The sequence below is a fragment of the Falco punctatus genome (assembly GCF_963210335.1).
Source record: "Falco punctatus genome assembly, chromosome: 10".
Classification (NCBI taxonomy): Eukaryota; Metazoa; Chordata; class Aves; order Falconiformes; family Falconidae; genus Falco; species Falco punctatus.
The window spans coordinates 16,823,994-16,849,207 of NC_137590.1; the positions used below are offsets into that span (position 1 = coordinate 16,823,994).

At 66.0% G+C, this 25,214-nt stretch overlaps 2 protein-coding genes and 1 long non-coding RNA gene across 5 annotated transcripts in view; all 3 read left to right on the forward strand.

Annotated features, from left to right (window-relative positions):
• The first annotated feature begins 146 nt into the window (after positions 1-146).
• LOC308070398 lies at positions 147-2,948 on the forward strand. The gene is made up of 2 exons (XR_013930730.1): positions 147-2,605; positions 2,741-2,948. It is a non-coding gene; the product is annotated as an uncharacterized lncRNA (long non-coding RNA).
• Positions 2,949-10,855: 7,907 nt separating this feature from the next.
• Positions 10,856-16,104, forward strand: MMP9 (matrix metallopeptidase 9). The gene is made up of 13 exons (XM_080404206.1): positions 10,856-11,697; positions 11,918-12,156; positions 12,503-12,651; positions 12,911-13,039; positions 13,127-13,300; positions 13,377-13,550; positions 13,702-13,875; positions 14,011-14,166; positions 14,256-14,481; positions 14,629-14,768; positions 14,882-15,032; positions 15,156-15,259; positions 15,519-16,104. Exons 1-13 carry the CDS (start codon positions 11,554-11,556, stop codon positions 15,626-15,628), a joined length of 2,070 nt encoding a protein of 689 aa, XP_080260332.1. The 5' UTR covers positions 10,856-11,553; the 3' UTR covers positions 15,629-16,104.
• Positions 16,105-16,412: 308 nt separating this feature from the next.
• SLC12A5 (solute carrier family 12 member 5) overlaps positions 16,413-25,214 on the forward strand; it is a 34,583-nt gene continuing 25,781 nt past the window's right edge. For 2 of the 3 annotated variants that reach the window (XM_080404237.1, XM_080404238.1), the window contains exon 1: positions 16,413-17,150. In XM_080404237.1, the coding sequence (XP_080260363.1) occupies positions 17,042-17,150 (109 nt within the window). In that variant the 5' untranslated portion in view covers positions 16,413-17,041. Of the gene's footprint in view, positions 17,151-19,631; positions 24,249-25,214 lie in introns of those variants that run through there. The other variant, XM_080404239.1, reaches the window with a different exon arrangement.

Consider the following 25,214-nt stretch of genomic DNA (forward strand, 5'->3'; position numbering starts at 1 on the left):
ACGCGCCCCTCGCTCCGGCCGCCGCCGCCGCCTCCCGGGACCGGGCGGCGCTGCCCGCCGCCCGCGGGCTGGCGGAGGCCTCGGCGCGCCGCCAGGGACTACTTTCTCCGCGGAGGGATTACGGAAAGACACCGTAACCGTACGTCATGACGTCACGAAGCGGCGCCCGGGCCCTGAGCGTCGGCGTCGCGCCGGGTTGCGCCCGTCACGTGATGAGGAGGCGGAAGCGGCAGCGGCAGCGGCGGCACGGCCCGGGGCTGGGCTCCTGGCCTGGCCGCTCCGGCTCTGCTCGCCAGCCCGCGGACGCGGTCTCGTCCCGCCGTGGGCGGAGCGGGGGCTGTGCGGTACCGACCAGCACGGCAGTCCGCGCCCGGCCCGGTCCTGGCCCGCCGGCGCTGCCCCCCGGCCGGCCGGCCGCACCTCGAGCCGTGCCGTGCAGCCCCGGCGCTCTGGCCGCCGTTCTGTAGCCCGCGGTGGGCACGGAGCCGGGTGTGGAGCCCGGCGCGGTTCTTGGGTGTTTCCGCGGACCCAGCTGGGGCTGCCCGTCCTCGGGTGGCCCTGCCCGAGCCGCAGGGGCTTCTACCGTGCTTTTCGCCGCGCGGGCCCGGGGCCTTACGGTGTTCAGCTCGGGTGGCCGCGTGGTTTCAGACTCAAGTACTTTCCCCCCTCGTTCTCCACCGTGGAAATGGCGCCTGCTGTAGGTTTGCTTTGCCTTACAGAAGCCAAACCTGCCTCTTTCGATGGCAGTTCTGCAGCTGAGCAATAGCTGGCTTCCCCTGTTCTCTTGCTAACCAAGATCTGTTGTCCGGGTGGGTTTGCACCCCACTGCAGATGGCAGCAGGTGCCTGTTTTGGCAGGCCTGGGCCGGCTGTGCTGGCTGCACCTCCAGTGCCTGTGCTTTAGAGGCCCAAGCTGGGAGTGGCTCTGGGCTGGCTGGGGGCTCCCAGCACGCCGAAAGCAGTGGGGCTTTGCTGGCACCTCACGACACCATGGTGGTGCTGCAGTACGTTTGCTGCCCCAGCTCTCCAGCAGCACCATCGGGTGCAGCAGTGCCGTCTCCCTCCAGCTGAGTTCAGCTGTAGAGGGAGAGCCTGGGCTTGGTCACTTATGGCCAAGGCCCCTGGCCCAGCTGGCCCCTGCTCCGTGCTGTCTGTAATGAACCCCTGGCTTTAGTGGCTCCATGCTTTCACTGATGTTTTCTCATGTTGCGGTGCTCTACTGAGGATGTCTTTATCCAGGTTTTCTCTGGAAAAAAGGCAGCTGTGTTGTGCCCATGCTCTTCTGAGGCTGAGACATGTTTGGGCTGAACCTGGCTGCTTGGTCCCCATGGGAGGGACGTGCTCACTGAGTGAGGCAGCGCTAAGGCTCCACATCTTGCCCAGGTCCTGAGGCCACTAGAACTGAGCCAGCCCGCAGTGCGGCTCTGTCCAGAGCAGGTCTGGGTGGGCAGTTGCATTGTCTCACTGACCAGAACGGCTGGGCCAGAGCTGGTGTTGACGTGGTGCCAGGTGCGGAAGGACAGACAATGAACATCTCATCTGGCACGATCTGTGAGTGCAGAGTCAGCCTGCCAGAAATGCGAGGAGGCAGGCGCAGGACAAACTGGGTGGGCTGGATCAGCTCTGTGCGTCATTTGGTGGTGGTGCTTCTGGTCCAGAGCAAGGTGGGCAGTGGCTGGATTCAGCCTCCCTCAGCCCAGGGCTCATCTGTGGGGTTCTGCAGGTCCCTCGTGTCTGTCCGGCGCGTCCTGGCCCCAGTGAGACTTCCCAGTGGCGCCGCATGCACAGAGGAGGCAGCAGAGCTGCTGCTGAACCATCAGCCTATGTGAGTGCACCTTCCGGCTCTTCATCAGGCTAATTAAATACATCCTTGAAAGGTTTATGCCCTCATCCATCACAGGAAGACAGCATCAGTGAGACCCATCCCCAGGCTGGCGTGAGCTGAGAAGGGAGTGCTGCAGCTGAGAAGGGAGTGCTGCAGCAGCGCTGCCTGCCAGTGACTTGGACGCCGAGTCCCTGTGTGCAGCCGGCTGCTGCTGCGATCACCATCACACGAGAAGCCAAGAGACACCAAGGCATTGGTTTTTTTTTTTTCCCATTACTCCTGTTTAAAGCAATCCTGTGTGACTCTGCAGTTGCTGCAGGGGAAGTGGAGCCGGGTAGGATGCGGGGAGCTCCTGTGGCTGATGTCCCCTCACCAATAGCCTCTCTCCATATTTCTGTAGCTCACACTGGAGGAGTGTGATGCTGTCTGTGACTGGCCATGGGGTTGGCTCTGCCTGTGGGCTTAGGGGAAGCTCCATGTTTGTGTCGGGCAGGGTGGGTCAGAGAAACCCCTGGCAAAAGCTGCCTCCCAGGTAGAGGAAACAGGATGGATTTGTGTTGGACTAGCAGGTTTCCCTCTTTTTGCCTTCAGTCAGCTGCTGTGTGAGACAAGTGAAGGATTTTCCTGGTGATGGTTCCAGGGCAAAGCAGCCTGACCTCTGGGAGCCTCCTGATGCTGGCTCGACTGATGGAAAGTTGCTTAAAGCTTCCCAGTTACCCTGCAGAGATACCCCATGTCCTCTGCTCAAAGGATTGTACCAGCAGGAGCTTTGCTGAGATGGGTAACCTGCTATTTTTAAATATCCCGCATGCCCCCGAGCAGGGGTGAGTGAGGAATTTCCAAGCCTGGCAAAGCACAGCTCCCGTGCTCTGCTCTGAAGGCACAGCTCCTCTCTGATAATGCTCTGCCATTGCAGCTCCTGTGCCTGAAATCATTTCAGGGCCAAAGAAAACACAGAAGAATCTCAGCAAGAGGCTTAAGAGAATCCAAAAATGGATGTGGCATGCATTGGATGCGAGTCCAAATACCTTAGCACGGGGAGAGCCAGGTTAAAGGCCTTTTGGGAATGGGCTAAGAAGACAACACAAATGCTTGTGCCTGGAGAATAAAGTTATAAGACTTGAGTGGGATACAAAGCTGATTTTTAACAGGCTGGTTGATCAGCTGTCCCAAGAGATGGAAGGTTTCCCAGCTCCATGCTTTCCAGCCTGGATATGGTGCTTGGAAGGAGCTACAGCCAGACAAGCTGCTGCTCAGGGCAGGGAGAGAGCATACCGATGGAGCAACTCTGGTCGGGGTCCTGCTGTCACTGGTGCCCCTCAGCCGCGCTGCTTTGCCCGGTCCCCAGCAGCAGTTTGTTTGCCGTGCTGACCTGCCTTGTGGGCTTGTTCTGCTCCCACAACAGCTTCTTCATGAGCTGATGGCTTCCATCAGTGTCGCAGAATAGGTGGTGGCCTGTGCTGAGCACGGTGCCTAGGGCAGCACTCCTCCAGCCTCCCTGCAACCCAAGCCCCCAGACTTCCACAGTCAGTGATTTTGTCATGCATGCTGTTTGTTCCTCCTTGTTGCCTTTTTGTCTTTTTAAAGAAAACACTGCTGGCAATGTTTGTGTAGCTGCAGGGCATTAATCCACATCAACCAGGCTCGTACTTACATCCCACCTGGGAAGGACAGTTGCATCAGCACATTTTGTAAAACGTTGAGCAAAACAGCCCTTGCTGCAGGAAATGGTTTTTTCTTCACACCAGATTGCTTCACCACTCAGCTCCTTCCCAGCAACAGCGGCTCCTGAAGAAGGCGCCTGTGGCTCTCTCGGGGGATTGCTCCGTGCTGGGATGGCAGTGAGCCGGGACAGCTTCCCGTCGGGCACCATTTCGGCCGCTCTGCCTCATGCTTAGGGCTTGCTGGGCCACCGGCGCTTCTCCGGGGAGCAGCCTTCCTCCAGTGCTGGCTGTTAGTGCTGGGATCTCCACTTTCCAGGGCACAAGTGGGAGTGCTGTGGGCTAATGCCTGTTTTTTGTGGCTGCTGAGGCTGTGGTTGAACCCATGGCCTCAGCTGTAATGCCACCCTTGGGATCAGGCAGGGTGTTCCTGAGACAGGCAGGAGCCGCTCCCAGCTGCTCCCCAAGGGCTCAGAGAGGCCAACAAAAGCCCATGGCAAGGCCACTTACATCCTCGCTGGTGGCTCGCTGGCCTCTGCTCTGCCCAGCCCAGCTGGGCTGGGAGGTGCTGCCGAAGGCTGCACCGTGGGCACCGAGGGGCTCTCCCCAGGGCGAGGCAGTGCTGCGCGGCTGGGCCAGCTCCACATGGAGCATGCAGCCCAGCTCCCTGCCAGCATCCCCACTACTGCTGTGCTGTGTGCTCCTGCCTGCCGGAGGGGCCACAGTGCCCTCCCTGTGTCCTGCTGCCGTTGGCACCTGCCACCCTGCACATGGGGTGGAGCGATGGCAGTCAGAGCCGTCCCACATGCTGCCTGTCTGCGTGTCTCATCTTGTGCCCCGGTCAGAGCCGTGGCTGCCATTTCTGCAGGGCTTCAGGACCATCGGTGGCCTTTCCAGGATGTGTTTGGAGCTGCTGAACACAAACAGCCACAGCTGTGGCCCTGCCTGGCCCCTCCTCGCCTGCCAGAAGTGCTGCTGCTGCTGGTTGTTTTTCCCTTCTGGAGGGATCCTGTGGCTTCCTTCCCAGAACCTGAGACCTCGGAGCCACGGTCCAAGGCCACCGGCTTCCACCCTCTCCTGTGCTGCTGATTCATCACTGCTGGTTGGTTAAAAAAAGAGTAATCAGCAAATTACTGAAATATAAGTAAAATAAACAAGTGGGCAGGAGAACTGGCTGTGTAGCGGGGCCTCAGAGGCCTTGCATGCAATGCTGTGTCGGGCTGCTGCCATCCCGTGTGCTCATCGCTGCCGCAGGGCTCTGCCACGCCGAGCAGCTGTGGATCTGGGGGGCTCAGTCCCTGGCACCACTGCAGGAGCTTCCAGCCTGTGCCAGCCCCACAGCCCTGCCCATGGTCGGTCCCAAGGCGGGACAGAGGGGCCCTGTGGTTCTCGCGTGGTGGTGGCCCTGAGCCCCACTGGGTGGCAGCTGGGGTGCGGTGTCAGTCTGGCCGGGACCCCCTGCCCTGTGCGGGGGGTGTCACCGAACCCCAGGGCTGAGTGGGCAGGCTCCAGGGCTGCTCTCTGCGTGCGGCATGGCACACAGCAGCTCCCAAAGGGCTCTCGCCCGGGTGGTCTCCAGCCCTTCTCCTCCCCTGGCAGCACGGCAGCTCACTCCATCCCCAGTGCTCCCACAGCCCGGTTGCTGCCTTCCTCCCCTCCCGCGGTGCCTGCAGAAAAGGTTTTAAAAGGCCCCAAGGGCCGTGCAGCCCCAGCAGCTCCCCGGCTGGCGGCCAGGCCGTTTGCCATTCCCAGGCTGCCTGGGTTTTGTCCATATGCCTGTGTTGACAACTGAGCTGCTCTGAATTAATTTGGCAGCAAGTGTTAGAACAGTTGTCAAATGTTTTACTGAAATCCGAGCATGTTGCATCTACCACTCTTCCTTCTGCTTCTTGTAGTTTACAATTAAATACAACTAGTTTTGCCCATATTTCACCTTCTGCAAAGTCCTGCTTCTTATTGCTGGGCGGCTTTGTTGCTGACAGGGGGTGGGCTCCTGGCGCCGTGTTGTCCCCTTCGTGTGCCGCACAGGCAGGTTCACCGTCATCGTCACAATTGCTGCTCTTCCCGTTTTAGCAGGCAGCTGCCGTGCCTGTGTCACCACCAGGGAACAAAGCACTGCCCACCCATGCCGTGCCATGCTGGCTGACAGTCCAGAGCAGCAGCTGTGCCCCCAGGAGCCTGCGGCTGCCCAGCCCTGTCCTGCCCCACTCCCCTGCACCGGCCTCCAAGGGCCTGAACCCAGCAGCTCACCCCGGAGGGGATGGCCCCAGGTGGCTGAGGGGATGACAGCAGCGGGGCTGCCTGTGGACACCCCTTCCCAAAGGTGACAAAGTCCCAGTGCTGCCTCGCGCAGCCTGCAGAAGCCAGGGCAGACCCAGGCCCTGCACCCCTCTCATGTGCCTGAATGTACCGCGCTCCTGCTCCGGCAAGGTGTGGGAAGTTTAGTAGAACAAAAGTTGGTCAGAGCTGGAGGCAAAAGCTGAGATGTGACAAGGCGCAAGGGATAGGAATGAGTTTATGGCAAATCAAGTCACTAAACGCAAGGGCTGCGCTCGGAGCTCTCGCACCCATTTCCTATGGCCCCAGGGCTGCCGAGCTCTTCCCCTATTCTCCAGCAGATGGGACAGTCTGGGCTGTTTTCCCTCCAGTTGAATACAAAGGTGATTTTGTATGCCTCTGCCAGAGGCTGACTTGTTTCTTCAAACCAGGGGTCCTCAAACTACGGCCCATGGGCTGGATACGGCCCCCCAGGGTCCTCAATCCGGCCCCCGGTACTGACAAACCACCACCACCACCCTCTCCCGCCGGGGGTTGGGGGGAGGAAACCAAGCAGCCGCAGATGACTGCCTGCCACTTCATCTGCGCGCCGGCCCCCTGGTTGAAAAGTTTGAGGACCCCTGCTTCAAACCTTCTTCTTGGGGTTGGACTAGATGATCCCCAGAGGTCCCTTCCCAAACCTGACCATTCTGTGAACCCTTCCTGGGTTTCCCACCTCAAGAGCTTCCCAGCAGATGGAAGCGTGGTTTCCTTTTCATCCCATTGAGCACAGGGGTTGCGCTGTGTGGCAAGGGCTCTGTGCAGAGGTCTGCAAGGCGCTGGGTCCCCTCCCAGCATCGGCACGGCTGTGTCTGGCTGCCTCAGCACAGGCAGTGCCACTGTGCCTGCCACTGGCTCTGGTGTCCTGAAGAGCAGAGCACCGGGTGGGGGATTCCTGCTCCATCATCCCTGTGGGACCTGAACAGACAGGGAGCTCCTGGGGTGTGAAGGGGCCAGGGAAGGCATAGAGAGGGGCTGTCCCAGCCTGATGTGGGGAGGTGACTGTGCCACCCACCTGTGTGCCTGGAGCTGGTGTGGCAGACGGAGCGATCCGTCATGCATGGTTTGCAGTTGGGATCGGTGCTGCTGAGTGATGAAACTGCAGTATGGTTTCAGTGCCTGCAGGGTGGAGGTGATTCGCCTGGCTGACACCAGCTGCGTCATCCTCATCATCCTTGCCCAGGTGGCAGAGAGCAGCATCACTGGGGCTGGGGGGCAGCGGGGCTGGGAGGCAGGACACAACCTCCTGCCTGGGCAAAGAGGGATGAAGGATTCACAAGAAGCTGGTGTTGAGAGGGTGGGGAGTTCCCCAGGTGAGGCAAGGGATGGGCAGGGTCTGGCAGGGACAGGCAGGGAGATGAGCAGGTGCATCTGCAGAGCTTCAGGCAGGCAGGGAAGGGAATGAGGGACCAGGGTCCGGCAGTGCCGGGAGGCTGTGGGGCTGTGGTATGTGGTGCAGTTTGCCAAGAAGGGTCCTGGGCCCAGCTGGAGGACGTGATCCCAGCCCACGCAGGGCCCGGTGTTGGGGCAGCAGATACAGGAAGCATGTGCAGGAATGTTGTTTCTGTCTGGAGCCCTTGAGCAGGAGCAATGGGGCTTCCAAGCCTCTGACGCAGAGCTGTTCCCCGTGCCTTTGATCCTGCTCCTGTGCCAAGCATCCCCGTGCCTGGGACACGGTGCCATACAGTAGGCTGGTGCTGGCCAGGGCAGCTGGCACATTGGTGGCAGCTCTGCTCCCTGGGCACAGGGTGCTGCAGAGCCCATGGGATGGGAGCAGAGCTGGGCTTGGGGCACTGTGGCGTGGGGCAGTGGGGCCGGCAGCTGCGACTGCCTGGCTTGGCTGGGGGCATGTGCCAGTGCCCTTCCCACCAGACAGTCTGGCTCTGCTGTGGTGGCTGTGGCACTGCTGCTTCCGTGTGGCTGTGCTCTCCTCCACCCGGCGCTGTCTCACCCGCACAAGATGCTGACTCCCTCCCGCCCCGCTTCCCCTTGCTACCGCGCTCCTGCCTGGCCCCTTGTGCTAGGAGGGCGCCTGATGCTGTCCACACTCCTGGGCCTGCCCTTCATGCCCGCATCCCCCCTGTCCCTGCCTAGCGCTTTGGACACCCAGGTATGAGGCAGCAGCTGTGGCAGCTGTTGTCCCCTTGCCCCCCTGCTCCTCAGCTCTCCTGCCACCTTTGCCACACGGATGCACCCCATGGCCGCAGCTGTCAGACCTCTCCCCTGGCTGGCTGGTGCTGCGCTCCGTCCCTGGCTGGCCCCCAACCTGCTTGCCTGCACTGGGGCAATGGAGCTGCGAAGGGTCTGGGCCCAGCTCTGGGAGTCCCTGTCTTCATCCAGTCCACCCACACCTCACTGCTGGTCTGGCCAGCACCTTCTGGCTGGAAACCTGCAGCCTCGCAGGGGTGCTGCCATGTCCTGTCAGTCTCTGCCCTGGGCAGGACCTGGCAACAGGGATCCAGGCAGGCCTCCGGCTCCAGATGGGGTCCTGAACCAGTTTCCCACCTCCTCGTGGTGCCTGCTTGTGTGAAGGTGGCCGTGAGTAAGGGCGTGGGAATGGGCTGTGGTGGCTGTTCCTTCCCCTTTTGGCAGTGGTGGTGGTGACAGGCAGCCTCGTGGCTCGGGCAGCCGGCTGGGATGGGGGATGTCTGCGTTGGTTTTTCCATATCATTTGTGTTTACAGGGCTTCTGGTTGTAAACGGTGGTGCTGGGTGGGCGCAGGGCTGGCATAGCACCCTGATGCTCTCGGGATCCCTGGCAGCTAAAAGCCCTCTCCTGCCTGCTGTGCCACTGCCCTCCTCTCCCAGCAGCAGCAGCAGCTGCCCCAAGCATCCCTCTGCCCAGCCTGTGCTGGGGACCCGTGCCCTGCCCCAGCTGCCCAGCCTGCCGGGGTACCTGAGCTGGCCACAGCTGCCCTGCACGGGGCCAGGGCTGCCCACGGGGCTCATGCCAGCAGTGTCGAGCCCATCCCTGCGGACTTCCCCTGCCCAGCTCTGAGGCTTTGGGTGCTACCAGACATGGGGGTTTCCCTGCCGCCCCGGCCCTGCTGCTGCTCCCTGTGGAGCCTCCAGAGAGTCACCAGAAAATCCCCCGGGGCCGGTGCCAGGAGGAAGCTGGCAAGCAGGGCCGTGAGTCAGTGGGAGAGGCCAGGCTGGGGGGCAGAGCTGTGGCCAGCAGCCCCCGTCTGAGGCTCTAGCTGCCCAGCTTGAGGATGCTCGGGGCCACTGGCCTGAGCACCCCAGCACTGGCGCACCCCAGAGCTGGATGGCACCGGGCAAGTATGGGCTTGCTGGGATGGGCTGTGCAGCATGTGGGCCCTGGCTCTCAGCTCCTGCCATTGCTTGCTTCGAGGCCCAGCTTTCTAAGCCCGGTCCCTGCCAGCACTGCTCTGCTCCTCGGGGCTGTGGCTTTGCCCCCAGGGGTCTCGCCGGCAGTGCAGTGCAGTGCAGGTGCCGTGGCGGCATGCCCAGGCTGTGGGAGCTGCAGCTCCTGCATGAGGCATAAAAAAGGGGCAGGAATAGCATGGGAAAGGGCCAGGGTTCTGCCACAGTGCCAGGGAGGCCAGAGCCAGATCTGGGCCCTCCCGGCTGCACCCCAGAGCCATTGTCAGGCATCGCCTTGCCCGGGCTCTCCTGGGGGTGCATCCTCCCGGGCGAGCTTTTGCATCCAGCTCCTGCACCAGCTCTGTGCTGCAGGCTGAGGTTCTGGTGCACAGGTAAGCAGAGGATGAGGAGCGGTGCCTGCTCCCTGCATGCCCCAGGAGCCGCCAGCTGCGGTGGGGGCCTCAGGGCAACTCAGCCTTGCCCAGGCCTCGCCCCGGCTGCCAGCCAGGCAGGGAGCATGGGGAGCTGCTGCCTCCTGCCTTGCAAGGAGCTAGGCCAGGTACAGGGGTGAGCGGCAGCAGGCTGAACCCCGCGAGGTGGGGGGGTGATGGGGGTGACCCGGCTGTTGGGGTCCCTGGCCTGCGTCTGGCAGGGAGGGGGCTGGGTACGGGCACCACAAGCTGGATGTGTTGGTCACACCGGAGCGCAGGACAGCAGCTGCATGTGGGGCAACTTCCTCCGCCTGGGAACCAGGGCTGCTCTTGCAGAGCTGTGGCGGGCAGTGAGGCAACCCTGCGATTTCTCAGCGCCGCTTCCTCCCGGTGGGGCTTGTGCTGCCTGTGAGCTCCCCGACCACAGCCCTGGTGCTGCATCCTGCTGGCACCGGGCCCCTGCCGCTCAGCGGCTTCTCTGCACGTGGCTAGATTCAGAGTGGGGCTGTGGGACCCTGGCTGAGCAGGGAGGGGGTTCGGGGCAGAGCCTGTGCCTGGGGTGAGCCCCCTCAGTGAGCCCATCTGCCCCACATGAGCGAGGCTCCGCCAGGGATGAGCCCTCCTTCGAGCATGGGACTCCTTCAAGTATGGCCCCTCTCACCACCCCGAGCCTTGCGGGACACCAGTATAACCTGTTCATCCCCTGGGCTGGGAGCTGTGTGTTCAGCTCAGCCAGAGCTGGGGTGATGCAGGGAAGGGGTGGCTGCAGGGGCACAACTGGGGCCTTTGAGAGCCAGGAGCAACAGGGACGGGGTGGCCTGGGAAGATCGTCCTCCTGAAGCTGGCTGAGGCTCAGCAGGGCACTGTGAGCCCGGGATTAGCAAGAGCTGGGGAAGGGGGACCTGTCCTGGGACCTGTGTCTCAGGCAGCATCGTTGCGCTGCACTGGCCATCCCGCCACCCTTGCTGACGCTGCGTGTTTCTCTCTGCTCAGCCATTTGTTTTCCCCTCACTCCTCATCCCTGTTTGCTTTCCCCTTCACCACTCCTGTTCCCACAACCGTCGGCACTTTGGGAGAATCAGGAAAACACCATCCCATGGTGAGGTTTGTGCTGTGCCGGGTGGGAACCTGAGTCAGCAGTGCCCTGCAGAACAGCCAGCAGTGTGGATGGGGCACCTCAGTGTCCCATGGCACCGGCTGGAGCATCCCCAGGCATGGAGCTGCTCCCCGTCAGGTGCCGCCCCAGTTCCATGGGCTCTGCCTGGTGGCTGATGGCAAGTGAGCTTAGAGGCACCCATGGTGTGATGAGTCACAGAGAATCCTATGCCAGGAATGCTATGCTCCACCAGGGTGATGTGGCCACAGTGGGGTACATGGGGATGGATGCTGTGTCCCAGTGGGGGTCTGAGCTCTGATGTCTGGCTCCCGAGCAGGCACTGCAGCTCTGGGCAGGGGCTCTCCTGCCAGCTCTGCCCACCCAGCCCCAATACCCACCCAGACCCCCACAGGTCTGGGCCTGGCAGCATCCGCCCTTGGCCAGCCAAGCTCAGCCTCAGCCAGCGCAGCAACTGTAGGGTCCTGGGTGCCTGGCTGGCCCTCCCAGCCTCTCTGACCCCCTGCTGTACCCAGGCCTTGGGGCTGGCAGGGCAATGCCCCTCGCTGCCAGGTCTCCCACCGCAGGGCAGCTGCAGGACAGCTGTGCCATGTCATACCCCGGTGCAGCCGCCTGGCTACTCGCCCTCATGCCTGTTGTCACCCCTTTTGTGGCCATGAGATCAAGCGTGTTTAGTAAACAAGGTGATGAAACAGTTAAGGCAAGAAACGGAGGAGCCTGAGTGTGCATTTCGTCACCGTGGGAAGGGAGTGTGAGTAGCCTGAGGGGTCTGAGGGTGACTCACTGCCCTCCCCACCGAATAAATAGGAGCAGGAGCCCGGCAGCACCCAGAGCAGAGCAGCAGGGACCCGGCACAGCCACAGCCTTCCTGCCACCACCGCGCCATGGCACTCATCCTCCTGGGCCCACTTGCTGTGGGGCTGCTAGCCATCTCCTGCTGCGCAGCCCCTCTCCAGAGCAAGCCACAGATGGTTGTCACCTTCCCTGGGGAGCTGGTCAGCACCCAGTCGGACCTGGAGCTGGCGGAGGTGAGGGGAGTGCAACTCCACAGCCCCCTCCCGGCATCCAGGACCCCGGGGGGCTCCCGGGGTGGCAGTGTGGGGCTGTGGGCTGAGCTCAGGGGCTGCCATCTCCCTGAGACTCGGGAAGTGCCCTGGATGCAATCGGGCACCAGAGGTGTGCAGTGCCTGGCACTGCCCAAGCCCTCTCCCACCTGGCTCAGCCCCTCCGGCTGCCTTTCCTCCCCAGAGCTACCTGCTGCGGTTCGGTTACACCACAGAGCGGGAGGCAAAGACAGGCAGCAAACACGTGTCCCTGGCCAAGGCTCTGCGCAAGATGCAGAAGCAGCTGGGCCTGGAGGAGACAGGAGAGCTGGACGCTGGCACGCTGGAGGCCATGCGAGCACCTCGCTGCGGCGTCCCCGACGTGGGATCCTTCCTCACCTTTGAGGGGGACCTCAAGTGGGACCACATGGACCTGACTTACCGGTGAGTCAGCCCCAGGAGATGGAGCCTGGTGCCCACAGGGCGATGGTCCCCAGGGATGGAGAAGGGCATGAGAGCCCATGCAGGGCAGCAGCCTCAGCTCAGCCCACTGGCCAGGCCTCGGCACAGCCAGGGCCAAGCTAACACAGTGGCAGCATCTGCTGCCCAGAACCCAGGACAGCATCTGAGCCCTGGCCCAGGGGTGGTGGCTAGCTGCTCTGCCTGGTTGTGCCAGCATTGCTGTCCCCTCCTGGGGTGGGGGCATATCCCCACATGTTCCTGGAGCAGGGTCACTCCTGCATCACGAACCAGGATCTAGCAGTGCTGAACCCCCACCTGCCCCCGGTAGGGTGGTGAACTACTCCCCTGACCTGGACCCTGCTGTGATTGATGATGCCTTCAAGCGGGCGTTTAAAGTGTGGAGCGACGTGACTCCCCTCACCTTCACCCAGATATACAGCGGCGAGGCAGACATCATGATCATGTTCGGCAGCCAAGGTGATGTCCCACGGGCAGGCAGGGAGCTGGGAGCCAGCTCAGCTGTGGGGAGAGGGCTGGTAATGTGCCTTGTCTGTGGGTTTGTCACCCCACATCTCCCCGGGACGTGCCTAGGGTCCTTCCGCCCCTGCATGTGCCAACAGGCACGTGCGGGCACGCAGGGCGTGCGCAGGGCTTGTGTGCCTGCAGATCCGTGCATGTGCCAGGGACATGGGGGCTCCTCTGGTGGGGCCAGCTCTGAGGCTGTTTTTCCCCACAGAGCATGGGGACGGGTACCCCTTTGATGGCAAGGACGGACTCTTAGCCCATGCTTTTCCCCCGGGCCGTGGCATCCAGGGTGATGCTCACTTTGATGATGATGAGCTCTGGACACTGGGAACTGGCTTAGGTAAGGAAAAGCAGGGCCTGGTGGGTTGGGGGTGGGCTGGCGGCACCCGCCTCAGCCCCATTGCTGAGCCACCCCTCTCCCAAGCAGTGGTGAAGACCCGCCATGGGAACGCAAATGGTGCCAACTGCCACTTCCCCTTCACCTTCGAGGGCCGCTCCTACTCCCGGTGCATCACGGAGGGGCGCACGGATGGGCTGCCCTGGTGCGCCACCACCACCAGCTACGACCGGGACAAGAAATACGGCTTCTGCCCCAGCGAACGTGAGTACTGGCAGCTGCAGCCCCTGCCTGGTCCTGTGGGTGCCGAGGGCTGTCCTCACCCTTCCTCACTCTGCAGTTCTCTACACCAATGGAGGCAACAGCAACGGGTCTCCCTGTGTCTTCCCCTTTGTCTTTGATGGCACCTCCTACAACACCTGCACCACGGATGGGCGCTCCGATGGCTACCGCTGGTGTGCCACCACTGCCAACTTTGACCAGGACAAGAAATACGGCTTCTGCCCCAACCGAGGTGTGAGTGGGAAGGGGGCGCGTGGGGAGGGGGTATGCAGGGTGGCTGGTCCCTGGCCATGGTGTGCAGGGTGGGCACCCAAGGGGTCTTGAGGCTGTCCTGGGGTCTGGCCAGTATGGCTGGGACCAGCCTCACTGACACTATGCTGCAGACACGGCGGTGATCGGCGGCAACTCCCAGGGGGACCCGTGCGTCTTCCCCTTCACCTTCCTGGGGCAGTCCTACAGCACCTGCACCAGTGAGGGCAGGCAGGACGGCAAACTCTGGTGTGCCACCACCAGCAACTATGACACTGACAAGAAGTGGGGCTTCTGCCCTGACAGAGGTACTGGCCCCGCTGCCCACACTCTCTGTGGCAGGCCATGGTCCCTGGCCAGTGCACTCCCTATGGGGGTCATGGTTCCTGGCTGGCGTGTTGCATCCTGTCCCACCGGGTGCTGAGGCTGGTGCTTTCCCCCAGGTTACAGCATCTTCCTGGTGGCTGCCCACGAGTTCGGGCACTCGCTGGGGCTGGATCACTCCAGTGTGCGTGAGGCTCTGATGTACCCCATGTACAGCTATGTTCAGGACTTCCAGCTGGACCCAGATGATGTCCAGGGCATCCAGTATCTCTATGGTGAGCAGCAGTGCCACAGCTGGGCATGCCGGGAGTCCTGCGGTGCTGGGCTGGCCCATGGCCTCATGCCCTCCCCTGTGTTTGTTCAGGTCGTGGCTCTGGCCCTGAGCCCACTGCCCCTGCGCCTGTGCCCACCAAGGAGCCCCAGCCCATGCCCACGGAGGCTGGCAGCACCTCCACCACCGAGGAGGAGGAGGAAACACCAGAGCCCACGACTGAGCCCATTCCTGTGGACCCCAGCTGGGATGCCTGCATGGAGAAGAACTTTGACGCTATCACAGAGATCAATGGGGAGCTGCATTTCTTCAAGGATGGGTGAGCAGCAGCACCTGACACTTGCTGCCCTGGACAGTGCTGGGCTGATGCAGGGATGTGGGGGGACACGGGGCTGTGCCGGGGGTGTGGGGGAACATGGGGCTGTGCTGGGGCAAGGTTATAAAGATGGCTGATCTTCCCCACTAGGAGATACTGGACCCGCTCATCCTTCTGGAAGTCAGGCATCGAGGGTGCCTTCTCCATTACAGACACCTGGCCTGGCCTCCCGGCTGTCATCGACGCCGCTTTCCAGGATGTGCTCACCAAAAGGGTCTTCTTCTTTGCTGGTGAGCTCTGCCCCTGCTGCCCTCTGCCCCAGTGCTGCCAGCGTTGCAAGGAGCCTGGTGCTGCCCCGGCACTCTTGGGGCCAGCTAACGCCCATGCTCTCTCCTGGATGCAGGTCGGCAGTTCTGGGTGTTTTCTGGCAAGAGCGTGCTGGGCCCCCGGGGGATTGAGAAGCTGGGCATCGGGAAGGAAGCCGGCCGCATCTCTGGGGCCCTGCAGCGGGGCCGCGGCAAAGTGCTGCTCTTCAGTGGGGAGAGTTACTGGCGGTGAGTGGGTCCAGACAGCCACGGTGGTGCCTGAGGTGGTGCCTGCCCTGCCAGCTCCTCCCGGTGAGGGGCTGGGAAGGAGGGCTCCTGGCAGCCCTAAGCACGGCTCTGCTCTCCCCGTAGGCTGGACGTGAAGGTCCAGAGGGTGGACAAGGGCTATCCTCGTGCCACCGAAGATGTCTTCACCGGCATCCCCCTTGACGCACGCAATGTATTCTTCTACCAAGGTGAGTGGGGACCTGGCAGGTAGGGGCTGTGTGGTCCCTGGGCTGCTCTGAGCTGTGTTGCCCTGGTGCTGGGCTTGGGGTGCTCGTGGGTGTGGGGGGTGCCCTGGGGCTGGGCATGCCATCAGCCCCAGTGGATCCCTGTGGTGGGGCTGGCCGGGCTGTGGCAAGGGCTGTGTGCCAGGACCAGATCCCCACATAGGTCCTCACATGGCTGGCCTCCTGCTGACCCTCCATTCTATCTGCTTCCCTCCTCACCCAGACAAGTATCACTTCTGCCGGGGCAGCTTCTACTGGAGAATGACACCACGCTACCAGGTGGACCGGGTGGGCTACATCAAGTACGACATCCTGCAGTGTCCCCAGCACTGAGGGCCTGACCAGCTGCCTGGCTCCGGCCGGCACGCTGCTCCCTGCCCACTGCTCCTCACAGCCTGACCCCCGGGGTACCGGGGGCAGCACAGCTGTGGGGCAGCCCCAGTCAAGGTGAGGGCTTTGCCGTCTCCCCCGAAGGAAGGGGCAGGGAGTCTTGGGGTCGCCCCTTGGGAGCTGCCCGGCCCGGGGAGCCCCGGCTGGGGAGCAGGACTCTTGCTGCAGCCGGAATCGTGCCATCGCTGGCAGCACTGGCTCCACTGCGCAGAGGTGTTTGCCTGGTGCAAACCACACATGGATTTGTAATGACTTTGTCTTTTTCCTGTGCCAGCCGTGCCGGGTCAGGCTGGGCTCTGCTGGGAGCTGGTGCCCAGGGTCTTGGCCAGGGCAGGGGTGTGGGGCTCTGCCTCGCTCCTGCCCGCTGCCTGCTGTGCCAACCTCCATCTGCCTGTTTTTAATAAAGACAATTCTTTGGACATGGTCTCCGAGTGCTCCATCAGTCAGCCAGGGCTAAGGGCATCACCCTCCCTGGGGCCATGAGGTGCCAGCATCGGTGGGGAAGGAGATACTCGGCAGGGGGCTACAGCCAAACCCCTCTTCCTTGAAGGGCTCTGGGAAACCTAAGGGACACTGGGTCCCACCAGGGACGGTGTCCCTTGGTCCCAACATCCCCCCCCCCCCCAGCCCCTCACAGCCCTCCGGGTCTCTCCATCCTCCGGAGCCCCTCCTGCCCCGCCCGCCCCCCCCCAGACCCTGGCCCCCTCTACGCCGGCAGCCCCTGACCCTCCTCTGCACCCCGGCACCCCACCGGCAGTGACAGACGGGCATTTGTTACAGCATGCGACCCGACGAGTGGCCGGGACCCCCGCTGCAGCCCGGATCTCCCGCTACAGCCGGGTCCCCGCAGCGCCGCCCGGCCTGGCCCAGCATGGCCCGCGGAGCCCAGCGCCGGGGCCGGGGCAGGGTGGGGCGGCCGCAGCCCCGAGGCTGTAATTAGCTGTAATTAGCGGTCGCGGCTCCGCGCAGGGTGGGGACAGAGCGCGGCCCTGGCCCGACCCGCCGGGGTCCGGTCCCAGCACCCCCGTGCGGCGGCGGCGGGGCCGGGCGGGGCGGAGCGGCCCGCGGTCCGTCCCGTCGAGCCGGGCCGAGCCGAACCAAGCTGAGGCTGGCCGAGCCGAGCCGAACCGAGCTTAGCTCAGCCGGGCTTCGTCAAGCCGAACCGAACCGGGCCAGCTCAGCTAGCCGTGCCCGCCGATCCGATCCGATCCGATCCGATCCGAGCCGTGCCAGACCTGCAGCTGCGGGGGCGGCGCGGCGGGCGGTGCCGCGGGCACTAGGACCCCGGTCAGCGCCCGGCGGGGCCGCGCTCGGCGGCCGCCGGGGCCCGGAGCCACTTGTGGAGGCGGCGGGGCCATGAGCCGGCGGTTCACCGTCACCGCGCTGCCCCGCCACGGCCCCGCGGCCGCCCGCGGACCCGACCGCGGCGCGGGGGGCGGCCGCCTGGCCGGCCGCGACGGCAGAGGTGAGCGCCCGGGCACGGCCGGCGGGGCGGGTGGCGGGGCAGGGTCCGTGAGGAGGGGTCCGTGGGGCAGGGTGCGCGAGGAGGGTCCGTGGGGCAGGGTCCATGAGGAGGGGTCTGTGGGGCAGAGCCGGTGGAGCAGGGTCCGTGGGCAGGGCAGGGTCTGTGGGGAGGGTCCGCAGGGCAGGGCTGTTGGGGCACCGTGGCGGGGTGCAGAGTCGCCCCGGCCCCACAGTCGGTCGGCCGGGCCCCTCGGAGGCGGTGGGGCCCCTCGGAGGCGGTGGGGCCCCTCGGAGCAGGGCTGGCGTGGAGCTGCGGGACTCGGGTGACAGAGGTGCAGAGCGGGGAGCTGGGGCTCAGCTGCCCGGGTGGGACCCCTCATTCCCAGGCTGTCCCCTGGAGCTGCCCCTGTTCCCTGGGGATCTCCCCTGCCCCATCCCTGTCCTGGGCGTCTGTCAGAGCAAGGCCATGCTCCTACGGCACCGGCAGCAGGATGGAGCCGGGGCCACAGCTGGTGTGCGGGGGGACGGCTGCGGGGTGTGAGGCCGCATGCTGGTCCTTGGGGAGCTATGGAGGATGGTGGGCTACAGTCAGCCCTCAGTGGTGGCAGCCCACCGGGTTGCAGCAGGTGTGGGGTCCAGCAGGCCATTGCCTTGCGCTGCCCAGGGGATGTGGTGGCAGGGCTGTGCTGTCACCAGAGCCATTATTGATCCCAGAAACCCAGACGACAGCAGCACCGTGCTGCGCGGAGCTGTGACCTTGCGCCCTCGGCGAAGGGCGCTGGTGGGAGGCAGCGAGCAGCCGGACAGGCGCCGCGATGCCAAGTTGGGCTGTACCCCCGCAAGTGGGCTCTGGCCTCTGGGGCCCCCTGCCCAGGATCCCAGCTGTGGTGGAGCAGTGTGGGGCAGGACCTGGTGGTGAGTGGGTGCAGGGCCACTTGTCGCCCCACAGCATCTCCGGGCAGCTGGGCCTGGCCCACGGGCTGCATCAGGGCAGAGCAGCCGGTGCTGAGCCGGACCAATGGCTGGAGCCTGCGGCCCTCCAGGAATGGTTTATTGGCTTGGCGGCTGATCGGCTCGCTGGGGGCCAGGCAGGCTAGGCGAAGAGCAAGCCTGGCCCCAGGGGAGCTGGGGTGGGCATGCTGCAGGGGCCACAGCAGGGGAGGCGCAGGGACCGCGTCACTCCCCAGCCGAGCTGTGACCTTGTGCCCTCACAGAGGACAGCCACCGGCCCAGCCCTGCCAGCAGGCACCCCGGCACCGACCCTGTGCTGTGGATCAGCCGCAGCTGTGGTGGGGTGCATCCCGAGGGGTCGGGGCAGCATGCAGGAGAGCCCCCGGGCTGCCCCGATTCGTGCCCTGCATTGCTCCACAGCCCTGGGGCTGTGGATGCAGCCTCCCGAGGTGGGTGGGTGGGCAGGGGTGCCATGTGGCTAGGTGCCTGTGGGGCTGGCATGGGGCTGCGGGTGGCAGAGCTGCCTGTGCAGCTCCCAGGGAGGGATCAAGTCCTGGGTGGGTGCTCAGCACCGCCTGGCCCTTCGCAGCGTCACACGTGGGGCTGGCAGTGGCAAGGGGCAATGGGAGGCCCCAGGACCTCGGAGCAGGAGCAGGTGGGTGCTGCAGCTGGCTGTGCCGCTCGGTGCTGGGGTGGCGTGGGGACCCACCGGGCGGCGGGAGAGCCCTCTGCCCCCGCACAGACGCCGGCGCTGCGGGACCCCCGGTCCCCGCGAGGCCTGTCTCTTGGCGGGCCTGGCCCGGGAGCAGCCTGGCCGGCGGGCTGGAGCCGCGCTGCCCGCGCCGTGCCGGGCTCCGGGGCCGGCTCGCTGCCGCGCCTCCCGGCCGGCCTTGCCCGTGGGCGGCCCCAGGCGGCCGGCGCTGGGGGGGTTCAGCCCCGTGCGGACCCCGGGCAGCCGGGGCGGCCGGCGGAAGGGGGTGCCTGGGGCCGGGCAGGGCGCGGGCAGGGTGCCGCCGCGGGGGCCCGGGGCCGGGTGCAGGTCGCAGGTTGCTGCTGCAGCACGGCCGGAGCCGGGGCTGGGTGCGGCGGTCAGGACAGGACGGGGCGGACGGCGCGGGGTCTGGGCGGGGGCGGACGGGGCTGGGCGGGGCCTCGCTGCCGCCAGGGGGCGCTGCCGGGACGGCCTCCGATGGGGGGGCTGTGTCCGGCCCCGCCCCGCCCCGCCCGCCGGCCCCGCCCGCTGAGCCACCCCCACCGGGGTCTCCCCCGGCACCCGCGGCGTGGGGGGCCGGGCCTTCCGTGGGGCCGGGGATCGGGTGAGCGTCCCCAGGGACCCAGCCGTGCCCCACCCCGGGACGCGGGCCGTGGGGCAGCTGCCCTGGCTCGGGGCGGGGGGGGGCACCAAAGCATCCCTGGCGCGGAGCCCCCCCGCCCCTCCGTGTCCCGAGGCAGCCGGCCTCGGCAGCAGTCGCCATGGCAACCATCCGGTTAAGGAGCCTCTCTTGTTGCCGTGGAAACCGGGTCCGGTGTCATCCCTGCCGGCGGCTCCTGATACTGGGGGGGTTCAACCACTCTCCCAGACCCGCCGTGGGGCCAGGGGCAGGGCCGTTTGGGTCAGGCATGCCGGGGGCACGGGGGGCACCTGGAGGTGTGGGCTTGGGAAGCAGCAGGGACCCCACCAGCCCTGGCTGCCTCCTGGCTGCGCAGCTGCTGCCTGCAGGGACACCCCACTGCAGAGCTGCTGCCCCAGGGGGCCGGGGTGCAAGGTGGGGGCTGGGCCCCCACAGCCCCCACTTGTGGTACCAGGCTCAGAGGGGTGCATGTGAGGGGCAGGCTCAGTGGGGCTGCATGGGTGGTGGGCCAGCCTCCCCTGCCCACCATGCCCTGCTGCCACAGCCCCCCACCCCTCACTCCCCAGACCCCCGGCTCCCTCAGCACAGAGCCACACAAGACAGTTTCATGGGATACTGGGCGCGCTTGGGAGGCAGTGTTGAAAGCACCAAGGGGCCATGCCAAGGAGGGGCCGTATGGCACAGGAGTGTGTGGGGCTGCTCCTGGAGGGGCTGGGGCAGCCCAAACTGCAACTGCCACCTGCAGCACCTTTCCGAGGCCTCTCTGTGCCACCGAACCCATTGTGGGGTGCTCCAGCAGGGTGCCAGGGGCTGAGGGTGCTTGCACAGGCTGTGGGGCCAGGTAGGAGGTGCCGTGTGGGACACAGGACACCCTAGTGCCTCGGTCAGCCGTGCTCCTGCACCCGACCCTTTTGGGAGCAGCCGGCAATGGCTATGCAGCTGCTCCTCAGCCAGCACTGTGCCCTCCAGCCCTTGCTCAGCTGCTGCAGCCCGCCATCGCTAGGGCCCTGCAGCCGGCACGGGGCTGCTCGGGGGCTCCTCAGCTGTGCTGCCTGGGAGCGGGGGCCAGCGGGAGGAGGTCACCCCCGTGGCTCATCCCTGTGCCGGGCTGCCTGGCTGCCCACTGCCATGGTCCTGCTGCTGGCAAGACATATGGGCAGGGCAGCCAGGGATGCTGTGCCAGCTGCGCATGGTGTGGGGCCATGGTGACGCAGGAACACAAGTCGTCCTGGCCTGCCCCACTGCCTCCCTTCCACTCTTGGCCTTGGGCAGCTGCACTGGCTCCCGACTCCCTGTGGCTCTGCTCCCAGCCCCACAGGACACCATCCCTCCCTCCCTCCACATCCTGTCCCAGCACTGGAGCTGCTGGCAGGTCCCAGCTGGCACCTGTGTCACCTCCAGGCTCTGTTTCTGCTCTGGTGCTGGTGGCATGGCCCTGACCTGTCTGGATGGGGACAAGCAAGACCCTTCTGTCCGGTCAAGGTGCTGCAGGGCATGCTGCCCCTGGGCTCATGGGGCTGGCAGGGCAGGGCGGTGCAGAGCGAACGGTGGTGCAAATCCTCTGGCACAGCCCCAGACTGTGCATATGCATCACTGTCCTCCGTGCTCACTGCGCCTCCAGGCTCCCCTCACAGCTCCATCCTCCTGGGGGCTCTCCTGCCCCAGCTCTTCTTTCTCTGGGGGCTGCCTAGCCTCGTGCTCTTGAGCACCCTGCTGAGCCAGGACCACAGGGTCTCCTGTCCAGGCAGGGTGTAGGTCAGGCAGGCTGCTGACAGTGCCCGGGGATCACTGCAGGTGGTGCAGCATGCCAACGGGCATCTCTGCAGCGCGGCCACCCTCGCTTCTGCCAGGCTGCCCACTCCATGCCCTCAGGAGGTTTCCCAGTGCCTCCAGCACGTGTCTTGCTCCTGGGAGGTTTCACCACTGCTGGTGACAGGACAGGCAAGGGCTGTGTGGCTGGCTGCTGGGACACCTGTCCTGCCAAGGACTGTGTGGATGGTTTCCCCCACCCGGTCTCTGTGCAACATGATGGGTGCAGGGGGTTCTGGGATGCGCCTGGGGGGCTCTGTGGGGTCTGCAGTGGCACGGGGTGGTTTGCAGGGATGCTTCATGTCCCAGGCTGGCTCTGGCTTTTGGGGGTCTTGCACAGCTCAGCAGTCTCCATCCCAGGGAAGGGTATAGAGGCATCACTGGGGGAGTGGTCCAGCTGTGCTGTGCCAACCCCTTGGCCTGGCAGAGGAGCTGCGCAGCTCTCCCTCGTCATTCCTGGGCAGCTTCTTGCAGTTAAGTGGGGCACTGATGCTGTGCCTGGCCCCATTCCAGGATGCTGCCTGGACCCAGGCTTGGGGGCCACTTGCAGCTGATTCCCCCACCATGCCCAGGGAAAGCCATCTGCCTTCCTCTATCCTGTGCTCCTCTGCACAGTGGGCACTGCAGGGTGCCGGGAAAGGGGTCTGTCACCGGGGCTGCAGGCAACACGAGGGAATGGGTACTGCCCAAACCATGCCAAATCTCTCTGCTCCTGATGTGCTGGGGCTGCCAACCCCAGCCCCAGGCCATCATGCTCATGGGCCAGGGTTAGGTCAGTGCTGTGCTGGGGGGTGGAACCCCCTGGTCCTGGCTCTGCCCTGGGGACACCCTCAATGTTCCCACTCCTGCTGGTGGGACCCTGCACGTGGGCTAAGCAAATGCAGTCAATAGTGTAGCCCCTCTGTGCTGCTGTCAAATCCCAGCCCCTGAAACGGAGCCATAATCCAGGGATTAGGGGATTAGTGGTCTTTCACGTGCTCCCTCCCCCCATCTGTTTGAGCAGGAGAATCCCTCCTGTGCGGAGCCCACGCGCTGCAGCCTCCTGCGCAAAACCACCCTCGTCACTCGCCGTGGCTGGCTGGCCCCTGCACGGCCCCCGGCTTGCTGCCTCTCTGCCCAGCCACGGCTTCTGCGTGTGGGTGGGCTCTGCAACCCCCCTCCAGACCCACCAGGGAGAGTGGCTCTGCCTGCTGCGTCCTGCCTGCAGCCCTGGCTGTGCAGGCAGCATGCGGGGGCCAGTCCTGTCCCTTGGGAGCAGGCCAGACCCTTGCTCCGGCGCTGGCTCCTGCTCAAGGCCAAGGGACGCGGGGGCGAGGGGATGGTGCTGCTGTGGCTGGGCAGGGACAGCCCCATGCCATGACCGGCATGCAGGGTGCTGGGCAGGGAGGGTTGGGTGGCGGTCAACCAAGAGGGTGGTGGCAGCGCTCTGCCCGCACTGGGGCAGCCCCCGAGCTGCCCACCCTGCCTGTGGTCTGATCTGCGCCATTTGTGACAGGGCTGGGGCTGTGCCGGCATGGTTCCTGGGGGATGCTGGGCCTGGGGGTCCTGGCTGCAGCAGGGCAGGGGCTCTGGCTGCTGGCAGGATGTATGTGAGGGGTCTGAAGCCCTCCCACCCCGCAAGGTGAGGGCTGGGGAGCTTCTGCGCTGCAGAGAAGCTGGCCCTGTACCAGGAGAAAGTAAACAATTAATTACAGCCGTCAAGAAGTAACTAACGCCAGCAGGCTGTCATGATCTCAGCCTGCTCCGAAGGAGATGCCGGGAGCTGTAGCCAGCTCCGGCTCTGGGATCCTCCCGGATTAAGTGGGTGAGAGAAAAGAGTGGGGCTGCAAGCAGCCCTGCAGGGTCCTGCCAGCAGCCCCCAGCCTGAAGCTGGCCCTAAGCCCCATGGCCCTGCTGGGGGCCAGGCCACAGGGACTGGGGGCTGCGCAGGAGGCAGCAGGGCCCGGGGGGTCGGCCCTTTTGAAGCCCTTCTCCAGGGTCAGCCTGCGACCTACCAGTCTAGGGGGGGGGAGCCTGTGCCGTGTTGTTCCTGGGCACGGTGTGGCCCTGGAGTCCCTAGAGACCCGGGGGAGGGGGGTGGTGAGGTCAAGCCCACTCCTGTCTGCAGGCAGCATTCCCCACTCTGCGGGGCTGCTGCAGCCCGCCTGGGCAGAGCGGGGTCGGCAGCCTCTGCTGGACCCCTGGCCCCGCTGCTGGATGGTCCGGCTGTCCCCCTCCTCCCCGGGTTGCCCTTGCACTATGGTGTTTGCAGGCCGGTCCTGCTGCCGGGGCTCTGCTGCCTGCAGAGGGGTCCTTAGCGTGGCTGGCACGGCCGCCCCGGGAGCTGCACCCCCTGCCCCGGCGCTGCCCCCCGCTGGCCTCTCTGCGGGCCGGGCCCGGGTCTGCCCGGTCAGGGGGTTGCCCTGCCCCAGACCTCAGCACCCCCCCCCCAAGATGCGTCGGTCCCGCAGGCGCAGGGGCTGCTCCACTGGTCCGGGGCTGTGCCGGGATCCGGGGCCGGTGCGGAGTGCGGAGCGCGGAGGCGGTGCGGGGGCCGGCGCGGAGTACGGGGTGCGGGGTGCGGGGTGCGGGGTGCGGGGCCGTCCCGCCCGCGCCAGCCGGGGTCCGCAGCGCTGCCGTGCCCTAGTTCCCCCCCCCGCCTGGCTCAGCCGGGAGGCGGCGTGCGCTCCGCTCCGCGCCCTCCCCCGCCTCGCCCCTGCCTGCCGCTGCTCCCCTCCCTCCCCACAGCGGCGGGGGCAATGCCTCCTGCATACGTGATGAAGTGAGCGGCCGGGCTGGGCTCCGCCGGCAGCAGCGAGCCGTGAGCCCGGGCGCCTCCGCACTGCAGCCCCCTCCCAGCGGCGGCAGCGGGGGGCGGCGCGGGGACGCGGCTGGCTGCGGAGCGCGGCGCTCGTAGCTCCCGGGCAGCAGCGTGCGGCCGCGGGCAGCCGGCGCCATGCTGAACAACCTGGCCGACTGCGAGGACGGCGACGGCGGCGCCAGCCAAGGTGAGGGACCGGGGCGGCCGCCCCTGCCGGGCTGGGGGCTGGGGCTCGGCGCCGAGCGGGTGGCAGAGGCCGGCGGCGCGGAGCCGGGCGAGGGGGGGCGGGGGGCGGCGAAGGCTGGGAGTGCCGCGGCCGCCGGACTCCGCCGCGGGGCAGGCGGCCGGCAGCGGCAGCGGCACCGGCCGCGACGCGGCTCTTGGTCCGCGGCCCCGCAGGGCTGCGGCGGGCGGTGCGGGGCTGCTCCCGCTGCCGGTGCCTCCGCGCAGCACCGGCCCCGCTCCCGCCGCTGCGGCAGCCCCGGCAAACGGCGGCGCGGCTGGAGCAGCGGCCGCGGCGGGGCTGAGCTGTGCCCGGCGCTGGCCGGGGAGCCTTCTCCCGGCTGGGGGCTGCGGGCTGCGCTCCGGGCGATCCCGCCGGGCGCTGCCATCTCCCGGACAGCCCCCGGCGGCCGCTGCACCGGCCCGCTACCGCCCGCTTGGGACCCCGGTAGGGGTCCCCGCGCCCGGCTGCCGCCCCCCCCACCCCGGCTACCTCCTCCCAATCCCTCCCTGCCCTCTCCCCTCTCCGGCAGCCGCCCACCCGATCCCGCCCTACCGCCTCCCACATCGCCGCTGCCGCCCCCCTCTTCCTCCCTCCTGCCGCCCCCCATCTCCGGCTGCCTCCCCCCCATCCCTCCCTACCGCCTCTCCCATCCCCGCTGCCGCCCCCCCATCCCCGGCAGCCGCCCCCCCCCATTCCTCCCGCTGCCGCCCCCCCGCATCTGCCGTCCCCCGGGGCCGCCGCCGTCGCCACTGTCCGCGGTGCTGAAGCGGCCTCCCGGGCCCTGCGCCGGGGCTGGGCTCCGCCCGGGGCCGCGGGGCTCTGCAGCGCCGTGCCGAGCCGAGCCGGTCCGCTCAGTCCCGCTCGTGCCGTGCCCGGCCAGTCCTGTCCAAGCTGGGCCATTCCCTGCCAACCTGTGCCACACCGGGC

Excerpts from the sequence above, each read along its gene's own strand:
- MMP9 (XM_080404206.1), top strand. The coding sequence starts at position 11,554 with ATGGCACTCATCCTCCTGGGCCCACTTGCTGTGGGGCTGCTAGCCATC. Across the intron at positions 13,040-13,126 it reads GACACTGGGAACTGGCTTAG|TGGTGAAGACCCGCCATGGG; the intron begins GTAAGGAAAAGC and ends TCTCCCAAGCAG. Across the intron at positions 13,551-13,701 it reads CGGCTTCTGCCCCAACCGAG|ACACGGCGGTGATCGGCGGC; the intron begins GTGTGAGTGGGA and ends ACTATGCTGCAG.